Source organism: Sturnus vulgaris, chromosome 2 (genome assembly GCF_052056855.1).
Source record: "Sturnus vulgaris isolate bStuVul1 chromosome 2, bStuVul1.hap1, whole genome shotgun sequence".
NCBI classification, from domain to species: domain Eukaryota; kingdom Metazoa; phylum Chordata; class Aves; order Passeriformes; family Sturnidae; genus Sturnus; species Sturnus vulgaris.
This window is the reverse complement of record NC_142244.1, coordinates 34,742,012-34,758,463: the sequence shown is the minus strand read 5'-3', so window position 1 is coordinate 34,758,463 and position 16,452 is coordinate 34,742,012. Positions and strand designations below refer to the sequence as shown.

At 47.8% G+C, this 16,452-nt stretch overlaps 1 protein-coding gene across 2 annotated transcripts in view; it reads left to right on the top strand.

Moving 5' to 3' along the window:
• Window positions 1-16,353, top strand: part of GAB2 (GRB2 associated binding protein 2) — a 93,261-nt gene extending 76,908 nt beyond the window's left edge. Inside the window, exons 4-10 of one of the 2 annotated variants that reach the window (XM_014875729.2) lie at window positions 1,033-1,619; window positions 2,681-2,775; window positions 3,511-3,790; window positions 4,795-4,885; window positions 6,214-6,316; window positions 7,166-7,291; window positions 9,195-16,353. In XM_014875729.2, coding sequence (XP_014731215.1) covers window positions 1,033-1,619; window positions 2,681-2,775; window positions 3,511-3,790; window positions 4,795-4,885; window positions 6,214-6,316; window positions 7,166-7,291; window positions 9,195-9,338 — 1,426 coding nt within the window. In that variant the 3' untranslated portion in view covers window positions 9,339-16,353. Of the gene's footprint in view, window positions 1-1,032; window positions 1,620-2,680; window positions 2,776-3,507; window positions 3,791-4,794; window positions 4,886-6,213; window positions 6,317-7,165; window positions 7,292-9,194 lie in introns of both variants that reach the window. The other variant, XM_014875728.2, reaches the window with a different exon arrangement.
• The last annotated feature ends 99 nt before the right edge of the window (window positions 16,354-16,452 follow it).

The window sequence follows — 16,452 nt, the reverse complement described above, 5'->3', positions numbered from 1 at the left end:
CAGAGTCCCTGTTGTCCTTGCAGAGCATCAACCACACCGGAGCAGTATAAACCAGCATCTCCCAACTTTTCCCATATGACTGGCACTTTCCCAGTGATTTGCCATGACTGGAATCTCTCCCTATAACCATTTCACTTTTTCTCACCACAATGATTGATAGAGGGCAGAACTTTGTTCTGTGGGGGCGTGTTTATGTGGGGCTGGCTGAGCCCTTTCTGACTGGGAGAGCGTGGTCCCCAAAAGCCTGAGCTGTGTAAGGGATAAAGCAGAGATAAAACAGTAGATGAGGAGAATACCTTGAGGGGAATCAGCAGAGGAGCAGTGGCTAACCAGCAGTTGTTAGAGGCCCGAGATCTCTGTGCTTAGCCTCTGTTCTGGCGAGTGTCCCCAGGCATCACCACATGTAAATCGAGGAATCATTACCAAGGCATGGATCTAGTGACACTGCCTTGCTCACCTTGGAGGACTCAAGGGCTTTTACAAATCTGAAATTAGCCCTGAGGTTCATTCCTCCTGCACCCTGTGCACATCAGGGCTGCAAACCCCAGATCCTAGCTGGGGACTTCTATTACTTCACCAGTCCTTGTCCTGCAAGATGACAGGATGATGACATGGCTGGTGACTTTGAATAATCCCCATCAGGAATATTTTGTGTGCCTCCTGTACTGCGGATGGGTGGTCAAGGCATGATGGCAATGCTGACAGATTGGCACTTTGCAACTGGGCCCTCCTGGGATGTTGTCAACTGCTGTGAAAATTGCCCTTTTGGAGCAGTTTATGTCTAGACAAAAGGCTCGTTCTTGCCCTATCATGGAGCTGGATGCATGTACCTCTCACCTATGACAGAGGCATTTTGAAGGTGTTTCAGGTTTGAGTGGCCTGGGGACATGTTTGGAGGGGTCTGAGGTGTTCTCATTGCTCTGGGGTTGGGCAGTGCAGGTCAGTAAGGTGATAAACAGAGGGGGCAGAGCTCTCTACACCCAGAACCGGCTCTCTCCCCACCTTCAGCCCCTTTCTCCCCTCCCTCTGCAGGAGTGCCAGCTTCTCCCAAGCCACAAGGTCTGCCTTCTTCATGCGGAGTGACACGGCGGTCCAGAAGCTCTCGCAGGGCAATGGGCACTGCATGAACGGTGTTGGTGGGCAGCTCCACGGCTTCTACAGCCTGCCAAAACCCAGCCGGCACAACTCGGAGTTCAGGGACAGTGCCTACGACCTCCCGCGCTCCTTTGGTTCCTACACCCACCCCAAGTCGAGCCTCACCAGCTCCGAAACTGATAATGAGGAGGTCTACACCTACAAGACTCCCAACAACACCCTATGCAAGGAGTTTGGGGAGCTCTCCACGGACTCCTATGACATCCCTGCCACCCCACTCTCCATCTACCAGATCCCCAGGACATTTACACTGGACAAGAACCACAACGCTCTGGCTGTGGCTGCCAGCGACTCACCTGCTGCACCACCCCCACGGCCCCCAAAACCCGGGCAGACAGAGCCACGGTGGGGCAGTCCACCCCAGCGGCCCCAGCCTGGTGAAAATTTAGGTCTCACCCCCATGGCAGCCACCATTCCCCGGAGAAACACACTGCCAGCAGTGGAGAACAGCAGACTGCACCGAGGTGAATTTGGGGGTGGGGACCTGGGGGTGGCTTTGTGCTATCCAGCGGCCTTGGGTGGACCAGTCCCACTGGGTTGTGGTAGGGCTTGGGTGTAGGTGGCATCAACCAGGAGGTTGAACACAGAGAAGCTCTCCCCAGCCAGGATCTGGCCCTTTTTTTTGTCTTCAGTGGGCAAGGAGAGGCAGCCACAGAATTCTGCCCACAGGTGCTGCTCAGCTGGCTCTTGGCTGTGTTGTACCTTGAACCCAAACCCCAAACGTGCTTGCTTATGCAGCCCTTCGCCAGATTTTTGTGATTTCAGCCATTTTTAGCTTACCTTTACTTCAATTCGTAACCAGATTTATCAGAACATACTTCAGCCTGGAGCTGCTGTGGTTTTGCTCACCAAGGTGGGTGAGCAAAGCCTTGGTTTTGCATATCTCCAAAACCCAACATCCCCAAGAGCAGCAGAAGCACAGTTGCCATTGGCTATGGGCAGGCTGTAGGTGTACATGCTCTTTCCAGACTTTGTGCCTAGGATAAGATAGTTGCAAAGTGACTTAGAAAAGGTGGCTGGGGAGAAAATACACTGTAAATTATGCACACAGCTCTCTGAAATGCTTCTTCCACCTCCTCTTACCTAAATGCCCACACTTAGGCTGTGATTAGACCCATGCTCAGCAGTAGACGGACTGGTCTAAGAGCTTAGCACCCATCCTTTCCTTACTGAAGGCTGCCAGCCTTTACATTTACTGAGCAAGCTCTAACAGAGCTCTCCCTTAACCCAGTTTTGTCACCATGATCTCCCTTATCTGACACCTTTACCCCTGGGATTTTGCAGCACTTCAACAGAGCCAGGGTTAGGTTAGGTCTGCATGGCACATGCAGTTGTGCTGGTGCATCAGAGAGACACAAATTGGGAAGGAGCATAGCAGAGAGCCTGTGACATGCTAAAGACCATGTCTTCTCATCAGCATCAGCAAGAGCAGATACTGCCCTACCAGTGCCTGGATTTTGTTTTCAGGGACCCCTTTTTATTGGCAGTTGTGGTGAGACATGTGCTTTTGTGGTTGTGGTTGCAGCTTCTTCTTGTGAGACGTACGAGTACCCCCAGCACGGGGGCGGCAGCGCTGTGCAGTCAGTGGAGTCCATGAACGATGGCTACAGCTCCTACCTGGTGAGTTGGCCTTGGTGTGGGCAACCACGCTGCAGGCACCACTTGCACCTTGCAGATTCAGAGACAGGTTGGTTCCAAGTTGACCCTCGCAGCCCAGTCGTGCAGAGCTAAGTCAAGAAGGGTCTATTAATGGTTTCACTTAAAACCATGATGGCCTGCAGAGAACAGATGGAGTGGCAACTTCCTAACTCAGCATCATGGGCAGAGCTTTGCTTCCACACAGACTATCTGCTGGCAGCTTTGGCCCAAAATAAAAACTACCCAAGAGTTTGCCTGCTTTCTGAAACCCTGGGATGCTGCTGAGCTAAATGTTGACGTGTTGCCAGAACAACCTCTTTTGTGCACTTTCTATGATCTCCTGAGCTGTAAATGACATTAAAGCAGCCTTTCATACTGCATTTTAGTCATGGACAGAGCCTAGGGAAGAGAGACTTTCCAGGTTAAGCATGCTTCTCCATCTCACTCTGATCATGAGAAGATGCTGGTCTGGGTGATTAGGACCTTTCCGAAAACTCAGGATGTTGCAATGACTTGGAAACAAAGGAGGTAGTGCAAACTCTCAGTGCAAACTGATGGCCAAGGAGGGGACAGATCATTCCTTCCCTCTGTGCTTAGATCTTAGAGTGAGTCTCCCCTCAGGTGTTGTTTGGTTATGGTGAAATGAAGGGTTTGTAGTGGATGGGGTTGAGCAGTGCTTGGTGCTCACAGCACATCCTCCCACTTGTCCCCCAGCAGGCCAAGGCAGCGGTGGCCCGCTCGCACAGCACCGACTCCGAGGACAACTACGTCCCCATGAACCCTGGTTCCTCTCCCCTCATCCACGCTGAGAAAGCCAACGACAATGCCCAAAATCTCTACATCCCCATGAGCCCTGGGCCGCATCACTTTGACCTGGTGGGGCTGTCCTCAGCCACCCTTCCCGTGCACAAGGGAGGAGCCGTGGCTCAGTGCCACCGACGGCTGAGTGAAATCCAGCCCCCACCAGTCAACCGCAACCTCAAACCCGACCGGAAAGGTAAGAATGGTTGGTTTGCTGGTTTGTTGTGCACAAATCTTCCCAGGAATCCTTCTGTTCTCCTGATACTTCAGGTTACATCTGTGAAGTTGTGTCCAGTCCTAGTTGGGTTGTGCTCTGCTACTGCCAGTACAGTCAAACCTTCAGATGTCCCCCGTCCACTTCCTCTTTCAGGAGCTCTGTAATGCAAATGTAGCTTTCGTGGTGCTTGAACAGTCCTTCTCAAACCTTCCAGGCCTTTACAGGAGATGCATGTCACAGGCAGGATTTCACCCCCTTGGCCTGCACCCCTCCCTATGCTCCACCCTCCACCCCAGAATCTCAGTGTTGTGTTCAGATGACACAAATTTTTCCTAGTTTCCTGCTGGCTGGTTCCAGGCAGTTCTTCCTTCAGGGCTTTGCGGACATTCTCCAAATCTCTCCCTAATCCATTGTCTGACAGGTGGCCAAGGAGATCCTGAAGAGGAGGGCTCCCATCTCTAGAATGTCAACAGCTAACCCCATGAGCACTCTGTTCAAGGGCTGGGGTTGTTGTGTAGCACTCTTCCACCTAATGAACCATCCACGATGAGAAGAGCTTTCATGCTAGCCTGCAGATGTCATTTCCCATTCCCTATGGCAAAACACTCCACACAGAGGCAGTTCAGGCTTGGCAGAGGCTGGTCTTGTCCCCATCTAACTCATTAGTTGCCACAGATATCTAACGAATGGGTTTGGAATTTTTAGCAGATCTCCATTCCCTGGAAGGCACATTCCCCTTTTGGGACCACCCATTCACTTTGAGGCTGTGGAGCAGAGGGAGAAATTCACTGTTTTCTCTGAATTCTGGCATAAATGAGCATAGGGGTTTTGGTTCGGAGTATTTGTCGTAAGCAGGGAGCGCTGGGGGGCTGATCAGTAGAATGGGAAGTAATCAACATCCGTTGTGGACACTTTCATGCCAGTTATGGATGCTGATTTGTAGGAACATGCTGCCTCTATATAAAGGCTTTTCCCCTCCCCAGCAAAGCCATCACCGCTGGACCTGAGGAACAACACTGTCATCGATGAGCTTCCCTTCAAATCGCCAGTCACAAAATCCTGGTCCAGGCCAACGTGAGTAGTGGCTGTGGGATGAATTCTTCCTTTGCTTCAACAGCAGCTCTCTGGTCTCGTTTCTCACTGGTGTCCACATGTAGCCATGCTGTCACCTCTGCCATGGATTAAACATTCCCCACATCACAGCTGGTGGCAGGAAGATAAATTAATTTAGGTTGGGATTTCACATGAAAGCCCAGCATGTGGCTAACAAGCTAATTAAGATCCCTTGAAGACATTTCCTGTTTCTGGGAAGTGACAACTACTGGAGAGCCATGGCTCTCACCTGGGAACTGTGGTCCACCACGATTCATGATGCAGCTGAGCCAGACCAACTCAGCCACGCTGTGTGGGGGGCATGATTTCACATCCAAGCTATTCCCCCCAAAACCCCACTGTCGTCTCAAAGCACAGGGTTTGACCAAGGGTGTTTTGATTACCTGGAAAGCAAAGCTTAGCCTGAAGGAAGTCAGCAAAATTAAACTAAAGCACTTCAGAGCTATGTCTGCCAGCCAAAAATAACAGGATTCGCACAATTCCAACTCTGCTACTAATTCATGGTCTGATGTTGTCCAGTAAAAGGCAGAAGCAAAGCTTGGCTGCTATGACTCCTCTAATAAATTGGATTGTGTGGAGACTGACTGCAGGGCATGAGCGCTGTGTGCTGAAATCACTGCGCTGGGAAGCAGCAAGCAGGGTTTGATTGACAAGAGATCTGACCCTGGAGAAGCTAATGGATTTTTCCCCCTATCAGCTAATCATATGACCCTGCTTTACTGAAAGGCAACGAATAGCTTTTTGAGACACATGCTTTAATGCCAGAAGCTGATTTCATTATTTTGTTAAGTGTAATTAGATTTGGCCAATTGAAAGCAAGACAATTCCTCAGAGGATTTGTTTTCCGGCAAAAAATTTGGATAGGGCCTGTACAGTAAACAAATCCTGTAGCTGTGGTGAGGCTGGAGGTAAGAGGCTTCACCAAGGCTGCCCCTCTATCCTCCACAATTAAATGTTTCCTGTGAGATGGAAGGGTTCGTGGAATCTGATTTGTGTAGATGAGGGCAAGAGAGTTACGGGTACACGGAAAGCAAGGTGCTACTAAAAATTCTAGAAAGAAAAAATTCTTTCTAGAAGAATTTCTTCTAGAAGAGGAGACCAAACCCAGGGATTTCCAACCTATAGAAAGGACAGGTTGGAGAACCTCAATGCCACCAGCTCTTCTTGATGCCCAGACTGGATCACGGTGATTGTTGCAGGCATCAGGAGCTGCCCTCTGCCATCCCTCCTTGGCAAAGGCCGAGCAGCACCTGCAGCCATCAATAACACATCAACCCTTGTTCTTGCAGGCAGTCCTTCAACGCTGGCTCTCTGCAGTACTGTCGCCCTGTCTCCTCCCAGAGCATCACCAGCACTGACTCAGGAGACAGCGAGGAGAACTATGTGGCCATGGTAAGGGCCCCACAGCTAAGACAGATGGTTCTGGTGGGACATATGCTCTCCCCAGCTCTGCAGATGCATTCCTAGCTCATGACATGGAATTGCTCAGATAGCACTGTGTGGAGTACATCCTTATGTGCATCCCTGAATGCACAAAACAGGGTGTTTCCTTCTGAAAACGACATGTCTCGTTGGAGTTTTAAATGTGTATGAGAGCAGAAACATGTATCACCTACTTTGCCAGGATTTTAGAGGGGATAAAAATTTATAAGGACTGTCAGGGTGTATTTTCCTAATTAAAGTTGATTTTTTTTCAATTTTTCCCCTAATAGCTGCTGACATCATGTTTCTGTGGGAGCAGGGGCTATCAGAGCAGCAGTAGGGAGTGGCACTGCTTACAGGGAGGAGATTTTGTCTCTCTTGGTGAAGCTACTGACTTGAAGCATATTTTTGAGGCTGTGTAACTAATGGGGTCGAGGAAGTCTGTGCTCTTTGCAGCATGGTTGTGATTAGCAAAGATCCCAGAGCTGGCCTGGCCTCGCTGAGGTGTGGTTCCTGGGACATGCTAAAGCCCACGTCTGCTGTCAGGCATGTGAATAAAATCAGCACAAAGGCAGCAGAGCTGCTCTGATGCATGAAATCAAGAGCATGAGTTGAAATATTTGTTAGCACAAAATACAACATTTGTAGTATCCCAGCAGTTTTTGCACATCCTTGTCCCAGAGGCAGATGAGCAAATACACAGGCTCTTTTAAAGGTGTGTCCAAGATGTTTCATTTCTGGATTTGTGTTAATTTCCTTTTTTCTTTCTTCCTTCCCACTTTAATCCTCATTATCTCTCCTGTCTCTTCCCTGCATTAGCAAAACCCCATTTCTGCTTCTCCTGTTCCTAGTGGTACCAACAGCCCAGCGCCTAAAAAGAGTTCGGGGAGTGTGGATTACCTGGCCCTGGACTTCCAGCCAAGCTCACCAGGGCCACACAGGAAGGTATGGGAGATTCTATAAACTTCTGATTAAAAGTGATGCATTTTAAGGGGTTCTATGCACATTGGCAGCAGCATGGTCCAATGCCCTGGACTGTGGTCTCAGGAATCTCTGATGCTCAGAGGGCTGGAGACAGGCTGAGACTGGTGGGATTGTTCAGCCTGGAGAAGAAAGGGCTCCAAGGAGACTTTAAACCATTTGCCTAAAGGGGCAACAAGAGAGCCGGAGAGGAACGTTTTACAAAGGTATACAGTGATACTAGGAGGGGTAATGGCTTCAAACTGTCAGAGGGCAGGTTTAGATTAGATATTAGAAAGAAATTCTTTATTATGAGGATAGTGAGGCATTTGAACATGCCCAGAGAAGCTTTGGCTGCCACATCCCTGGAAGTCTTCAAGGCTGGGTTGGATGGTGTTGCTGCTGCTAAGGATTAACCCTGTGTGCACGAACACACAGCAACACGGTCTCCTCTCAAGACAGGAAAGAGAGAGACAAAGTTTATTGTAACACACGCTCCTTAAATATACTCAAACGCTACTCCAGAGAGAACACAGCCCATTGGCCAGAGCGGGCAGCACCTCTTGCACAGATGTTTTCATTATAAACAACAGAGTTCTCAAAATACACACTCTGTAAACAGTAGCAGGTGCCTTTGTTTGTTCCTGGAAAAACCTCGCACCCAGGCCAGCTCCTGGGAAAGCTCCATATTCACACGAAGCCTTCCCATGGGCTACTTGAGGCCTTCTACAGGAAGGGGCTTAGAGCAACCTGGTCTAGTGGAAGGTGTCCCTGCCCATGGCATGGTTGAAATGAGATGATCTTTAAGGTCCCTTCCAACCCAAACCATTCTGTGACCTACTGCTATATTTACTCTAGCATGTCTGCAGCTTTGCAAAGTAGAAGTGCAAAGCAGAAGCATGAATGTGCAGGGTTCAGGGATGCTGATGAGACCACAAATTCAGCTGGAGACCATATACTGAAAAGCTGTCAGGAGGTATACCAAGAAGTATCAGAATTGGTTTTTTCCTCCTTCAAAACAACAGGTCTTCCAAGACTAGACTTGTATTTTGCAGCTGAAAGGTGAAGGATAGGGGTTGTATAAACTTTTGTGGCAACCACGAGTTGGCCTCACTTTCTCAAACACTGGCCTTGTTTCCTAGGCAAAGCATCCCACTGGTTAGGTCCTTTTATTGTTTGACAGTTGTGCCTTGATGGTTTCTTTCTGCCCAGCAATATTTCTGCAAGTATCACCCATTTAAATTAAATTCCATTCTGGAAAAGTGATTTTAGACCACTAAAAAGCATTATCTGGCTCCAGTTACAAGCAGATGGAGCCTCTAAAATGCTTGTAGAGTCAAAAAAAACTCCAGGACTCTAGAAGCTATGGTAAAAAGTATCTCCTTGTTCTCAACACATCTCTTGGGTGACTCTGCAAACATATGTGTTGTTTTGGGGATGAAAATTAGCTAGTGCCATAGGTGGGTAGAGTCAGCACAGCTAAAAGGTATGGAGCTGGTACTTTTATGTGTACCTCTAAGAATTCTGGAGTTCATTACAGGAAAATGAGCAAGATGTAAGTCTGAACTCACAAAACCAGCAGTTAGAGAGCACAGTTACAACCAAACATCCATGTCCCAAAGTTTGTGAGAAGGTAGAAACACACGTGCTCTTTCTACCCTCCATTTGCACTGCAGTCTCATGCCAGCAAGAGGCGGAGCAGATTGAAATCCTTCATCCAGGTGTCTTTGAGAGGTTAGAGGGTGGGTGATGGAGATGTGGAGTCATCAAGAAAGCAGGAGTGGTACTGGTGGACTTGTGGCACCCCCGGTGCTGCTGCAGAAAGGAGTGAGAGGGAAGAGCAGGGATCTGATGAGTGACCAGCTGGTGCCCTTTTCTCCTCCCACAGCCCTCCACCTCGTCAGTCGCCTCAGATGAGAAGGTTGATTACGTGCAAGTGGACAAGGAGAAGACGCAGGCGCTGCAGAGCACCATGCAGGAGTGGACTGATGTGCGGCAGTCCTCGGAGCCTGCCAAGAGCACGAAGCAGTAGTGCCGGCGGCAGGCAGCCAGACAGGCAAATGTCCTGTGGGTTTCCCCCAGCTGCAGCCCCGCTGGGCAGCCAGATCCACTTGGGGTGGATTTCTAAGACTTGTTTGTGGAGGCGAGGGGGTGTCATTGTTTTTTTTCTCTTAAAACAAAACTTAATTTCAGGGGAAGATTTGGCGGATACTGTTTGCCAGTGATAAAGACCAACTATGTTCGGTGGCTAGGTTTGTGCTTTAGCTGCTGGATGCATTATCCAGGAACTTTGACTTAGCAATACCAGGTTTCACCCTACACATCTTTTCCTTACAGCTATTAAAGCCACCTTGTATGTGCTAACACTGCATCATCTCTCCCCGTCTTCTTCCATATCGTATCCAAAACCACGCCACGCAGGTTTGCAGCATCTCCCATAGGATATCATTACTCGGCTCTGATTCTCCACTCCTTATGGTTGTCCTCTTCTCTGCCTCCTCCCAGTCCCAAAACTGAGCAAGGACCATTGCTTTTGAAATTACTTTTGTTGTCCTGTCTCTTGTAAATAATATGCTCAAAACCTCTGAGGGTGTTCTCCTCCTGGCTGGACAGCCCCCAAGGTTTTGGTTGTTAACCTTCAGGAGCTTGATGAGCATCTACACCATCCCATTGAGCTGACTTAGGAGCCCAGGACTTGCCCCATCATACACACACATACATGCCAGCACATGCTCACATGGGGTGTCTTCTGTTTATATTGTCCATCATCTCTCAAAGTCAGTGGACTGGAGAGATTGGCTTTGGAAAGGGCTGGAGGGATTGGTTTTGGAAGGTGGAATTCAAGCACTGACCCCCTGCCTGTCTGAAACCAATTCCTGTGAATCTGACCCTAAAAACCAAAATTTGCCTTTTGTGGTACCAAAAGAAGCCCATGGAGTGAGAGTCCTACATCGTGGCCATTGTGAGAAGCTCTGTGGTTGAGTATGAGGGGGGCAGGGAGGCTCTGGGGAGCCTGTGTATATGGACTGGCATAAGGATGAGTGACAAGGAGGGAGTGGAAGGCTGCTGGGAGGACTGGGAGAAGGCAGGTGCTGTACTGCAGAGGTTGGTGCTGGGTGAGGAGGTCTGGTGGAATGTTTCTTGGAAGAAAGAAGAGGAGTAATTGAAATGTTGGTTGATGGTGAGGTCATAGGCTTGGGAAGAGGCCGGTCAGGAGAGTCAGGGCAGGGCATTTCAGTGTGAGCATTGTGGTTGGTTTGTGGAGGGTGCAAAACGCTGAACTGTTTTCCCCTCATCTTCAGCAATGTTTCCTCAACACAGAAGTGGGGCTTGCTGACATTAATGACCCTAGGCTTTAATTATGGGTGGGAGTCTGCTGTTGTCCCTTGCCAGAATCCTTAACACATCCAGGCTTTGGGATGGCTCGCCAGGCAGCTGCTGAGCAGAGAGAGAAAAGAAGGACGAGACAGTTTAATGCAGAGATAATAATTCATGATCTCATGAAAACAGGAAGAACTAATGATTGCCATGGAGCAGCCTGATTGCCAGACAGCAAGCGCTGACACGAATAAACAGGCTGACCGCAAACCAAGAGCCAAATGAAGGAGACATTAGAAAGATTAGGTAATAATATTTATTAAAGAGCTGGAGCTATTCTTTCTGCAAGCTGCACCCCTCCCAGTGCCGTGGGCTCTGTGTTCCACCAACACCACCGAGTTGTGTTGATTATTCATGCTTAAGCATTAACACATTTGCTTAATCTTGGTGTGCGCTTGGAAAGGGCCAGACGTGACCCACATGGGGATAGGATACCTTAAGGATAACCCTTAAGGGCTGTGTGCTGCTGTGTGCTGGTAAAATAAGTCTTGAACTTCCAACACCATTTTGTATTTTCTTCTCACATGCCATGAAAGGGAAGGATGTTAATGGAAAGGCTCTGACAACCCTGTTAAGACATTGAAGTGTTGGACTTTTATAGAAACAATGAAGCAAATATCCTAATGTTTATGCTAAAAATAATAATAATTTCTAGATGGGAGAAAAACCCAAAGCCCCAAAGGGGAAGATTTAGCACAGTCAGATGCTTTCTGAAGGTCAGGGAGTGTATTACAGCCTGCAAGGGCCATTGCCCCCTGCTGGGCGCTTGCACACTTGCCTGATGAGATGATGAAACAAAGACTAGAATGCAGTACTTCGTATTTCTATTGCCCCTTTCATCTCTGCATCTCAGGGGAGACTAAACATTGGGCCTGATCCAGACCCCACTGAAGTGTGCATTCATCCATCTGGGAGAGAGCTGCCCATCCCCACCATAAAGAATGTCACTCTACTGGGAAGCTGATTTTTTCCTATTTCTGCTTCTAAGCTGTGAGCTTTAGTGGCTCGAGACACAACACAGTGGGTTTGAATGCAATTTGCTGAGTGGGTTCCCTGTGCCTCTGCACTGGGACTAGATGCATCCAGTGCCCACTCCCATGTTTAATCCAAGCCGGTAATTAAGACTGGAAAAGCCTTTTGTGGTACTGGAGAACCTAGTCTTTTTTTCTCTCTTTTCACAAATGCCTTTGTTCATGAGGCAACCATTGGTATGGGATAGCTTTTTTCCCAGGCTCAGACACTGTGTTTTGATAATTTACTCTCATGAGCATCCCTAGTAACTGGTCCATTGCATTTGGCAGACCAAGGAGCAGAACAGCCCAAAAGCAGCTACTTTACAGCTGCTGGTTGCTGGTCCCTCTCTGCTTTGCAGTGAAGTCTGTGTTTTCACTGAAACAGATACATTCCTCTGTCTTATCCCCTGCAAAGCACCAAGCAAACAGCACCACCAAACTAAGCAGAAGCCCACAGACTCTGTGCCATACAGATATGACTGTACCAACCCCTCCTGAAAGCATTAAGTAATCAATGGCTTCAGTGGAAATAGTCACCCATGACGATTGCTGAGCTGATTACAGCAGTCCCTGGTGATTAATGTTTGTGCAGTATTTAGTCTTAAACCATATTGAAAAGCAGCTGCTTTAATTACACAGTCTGCCAAGAACTTTGTCCTGAAGGCATTGAGTTTATCACATCCACTTTATACTTGGATTCTCAAGTATGACAGGCTCCTTTGTTAGAACTAGGTATTTAAGGAAACTGAGAACACTGCAAATTATTCATTTTAATTGAAATTAAACTGACTTGAGCCTTCACATCAGAGTCTGCTTTACAGCTCTATGGTTCTATTTAGAAAAGGGATATGCTTGCATGTGTGTGTGTTCATGGAGAAGGGTTGTCTGTGGGACAAGCAGCGTGACCTCAGTATTTAGTTTTATAAAGTACCAGATCCATGGCTCAAAGCTTTCCCCGAGCTTGAAAATGACTAAGCACGTGGTTTTGAAGGCAAAAGTCTCCAAAAGTGTGTATCCCTTGCTGTGAGTATGCAAATACTGCTCACCATTCCTCTGGTGAGAGTGTGGGCTGCCTTGGAGCTAATTTGCTCTGAACTGGCATTTGCGTGTTCAGTGGGAAATACATTTCCAGCTCTAAATGGATGCCAGGCTTAGGCTTTGTCTCAAAAAAAGTTGGCAAAAAAAAAATAATGTGTGAGTGCAGACTGTGCCAGGCCAAAGCTGAGAGTCTGGCAGATAGGGCCAAATGCAGAGTTGGAACCAAAAGGCAGGGAAGGCTTGACTTGTTTGGGTGCTAGCTGGGATGGATTTGAACTCTGGGCCATCAGCCACTGGCAAGGGTGAGATATGGGACAGCATGAGGTTGAGATGAGAGAAGGTAGGGGAATTTGCCAGTAAGGTTTGGGTCGTGGTCCTCACCATGTGCTCCTTTGGCCTGAGTCTCAAGCCAGATATGCAGAGATTGTGGGTTGTGGAATGCTCGGTAAAAGCCGTGCACTGGTGGGATGGGAGCTTCCACCACTCTTGGGCATTTCACTCTCAAGAGGGTCATTCTGCCTGACAATGTGATGCCTGTGCTCTGGCATTCAGGGATGCTTGGTCCATTCTCCCAGCTCTGAGCTAGGCAGGAGAAACCCTCCAAGAAATGTGTGGGGACCAGGACATGCTGGGAGACACCTTGCTGAGGGGCTCCCATGAGCTGTTCATGGGGCAGCAGTGCCATGGTTTCACAGGGTTGTCCCTTGAGGTCCCATCTTCATCCTTGGAGTTTTTCAAGACCAGTCTAGGTCAACCCCATAGCTGACCCTGCTTGGAGCATCTCTTCCACACTGAAACCCTGTGCTACTAGGGTTGAGTGGAGACTCTTCCGTGTGAGGGAAGGGGCCCAAGGGGTTTCCTAGAGCCCTGTAACATCCAAAACAGGGACAAGGCCACTTCTCTGTCCATGAAGCCAAGTGGCAAGGCACACAGTTCAAGCCTTAAGGCCATACTCCCCAGAGATAGGACCTAATCTACACTGGACTATCCCTTGCACCTGGGAGAGGGCTGGCAGGCCCAGTCTTCCAGGACATGAACACACATTTCTAGCAACTGGGAGACAGCTTTAACCTGTAAATTTGTTATGCTAGATCCAGAGCTCTCAGCAGCTCCATGCCCCTTCCACACCCTGGCATACCAGGAAAATTTGGTTTGTTTTGGCTATCCAATGATCGTGGCTCCTTGAGAGGGGGGGAAGGTACAGCCATGTCCAGGTCTTATGGAAGATATTAAAATAGTTCCCAGGTCCTGTCTGATCTTTCTGGCCTAGGAGGCAAGTCAAGGATGGTTTTCTCAAGTCATGCTTGCACTGTGTTGGTGTTCTCCCACCTGGTAGTAGAAAAGTTCCATTCCATGTAAAAGCTGATGCCCACACTGTGTGTCCCATTGGAGGGATGCTATCTACAGAGATGGATGCAGTGGGGCTGTGATTATGGAGAAGCTCTAGTCCTACAGGAAGGGGGAAGAGCAAAGCCTAACCTTGGCACTAGCCAGAGAACACACATGGCCATCATAGAGCCATCAAGAAAATCAGAGGGACCAGTCTGGCATCAAATCACAAGGGCCAATAAGCCAGTTTAGAGGCTCTGATGAGTCTGAGTGCCTCTCTTCTCTGCCCAACCTTCCCACATGTACACAATGATCTTGCAGCTGTTAATGAGGCTCTTGCAGGTCAAGACGTGCACTTCTTGATCATGATTCCTTCTTGGCCTGGAGCAGTTCATCCCTCTATCAGTCTGTCCTTGGTGTCTCATCATTGTAGTCACACTTTTATCTCCTTGTTCCCAACTCCTAGTGTTGTACTGTTGATCGGGTTGCTGATGTAGTGTCTACTCTTACAGAAAGTTGATATGTAGCAAGGTGTCACAATACAGCTGTCCCCTTCTAGCCCACGGCCAGCTGGTCCTGGCATGTGGTGTTCAAGTTTTAACACCAGCCAGTAACATCTGAAACAGAAGCTGGGCCACATGGCTCTATCTCTTTAGCTAAAAAAGCTTCTCAACAGACTTGCTCCCAATCAGCAGGCTCTTAATTTTTGGTGTAGCCCATTGATGCCTGGAAAGGCTGACTTGGAACAGAGACTAGATAGAGCAAAAGGAATTAAATAGGTATTTATTGAAAGGATACACCTTGGGCAGTGCAAGAGCCTAGCTGGGGTTAAACCTAAGTCAAATCCAAGATGGATTCTGGTTACGAGTTTTTACACTTTTATAAGTTTTGGTTCATTTACATATTGGGGTCAAATGTCTAACTATAGCTCCAGGTTATAAAGTCTGAGCCCCCTTGCTTTCCCCCTTTCCCTTTGCTTTGTTTATACTTCTTGGGTACCAGTTGTCCTTGATTCTCTAGCTAGAAAGAGATTGTTTTGTCTAACTACCCTGTGAAGAGAACTCACTAACACCTAATATGAAGTTTCAGAGTTACACACTAAGCAGCAGAGAATCTGAAAAATGTAAAAGCTAAAACCCAAGGCATCACATTGCTAACATATAATGGGTTTATTTGTAGGCCAGTGGGTTGACCATATGGAAGAGGTTTGCCCCAAGACCAGGAGATAAGAAACCATTATTTTTATTGTCATTCTCTGGGTGACACCACACTGTATCTTCATGTGGGACGAGAGGGTTCATGTGAACTCTGTATCCGACTTTTTCTCCGGCTTGTTAAATGAAGGTTTTTAGTACTTATTTCCCCACCTCAGAGATGTGTCATGAGGTGCAGTTAATTGACATCTAATAATGCAAAGAGCTGTTTTGAGTCTGCAGGCAGTGGCTGGGCAGCATGTGATGCTACCCTGTTGTCATGCCCAGCATCATACACTGCACTGATACATCCCGCTCTGCAAAACTCATTAAAAACCCCTTCATCCTTAATTACCAAGGTGAAAAAAACTTGGCAGGAATTTCCTCTGAGTGAGGGGGGTGAGGGAAATGCCATTTGCACAGTTTTCAGCGTTCTGCTGCCACATTGACCCTGAAAATATCATGGTTTTTTTTGAGAGCAGTTTGGACGTGGTGGTTGAACCACGTTGCAGAGAGGGGAAGGGAGCAGGACCCTGGGCTCCATGGGGAGCCTGACGATTAAATCCTGTAGGGTTAGGACCAAACCTTTAGAGTAGTTATATCCCACTCAACCCAGCCCTTGGCAAAGTTGACAAGTCCCCACTGACTTTGGGCATCATTGTGTGGGAACAGACCCAGTCAAATTAGGGTAGTTTTCTCCATTTGTTTCTTAACCTGCTGCAAGGAGAGGCTGTGAAGCTGTTGCATCAGCAGCCTATCCGCAGGGATGTTTTGTGTGTTTCAAAGCCTATGACTGTTCTTAAAGAGGAGTATCTTTAGTTTTTTGATTTCCATTTGTAGAAGGAAGGACAAGAGTAATCTGTGGCAAACTGTACAGTATGTGTCTTCTTGTGGTGTCACTGTTTGAATGGTTATTAAGTTTTCAAATCACTGTGGACAGCTAATCACTTAAGTTATTAATTTATTCTTTGGGGGGGTTGTTGTTTGGTTGGTTTTTTTTAAAGTAATTTGAAACAATTATTTATCCTGTAAATCAGTCTTGAGTGAAGCCTAGATAATACTTTTTTTGCTGTTAATAAACATGGTACATGCCTGACGTGAAGGTGATCTCATTTTTAAGTACTGTATATGCAACAGAAAAGCAACAGGAAAATAAAAGAATGATAATAAAAAGACATTGCTCCCTGGTGATTCC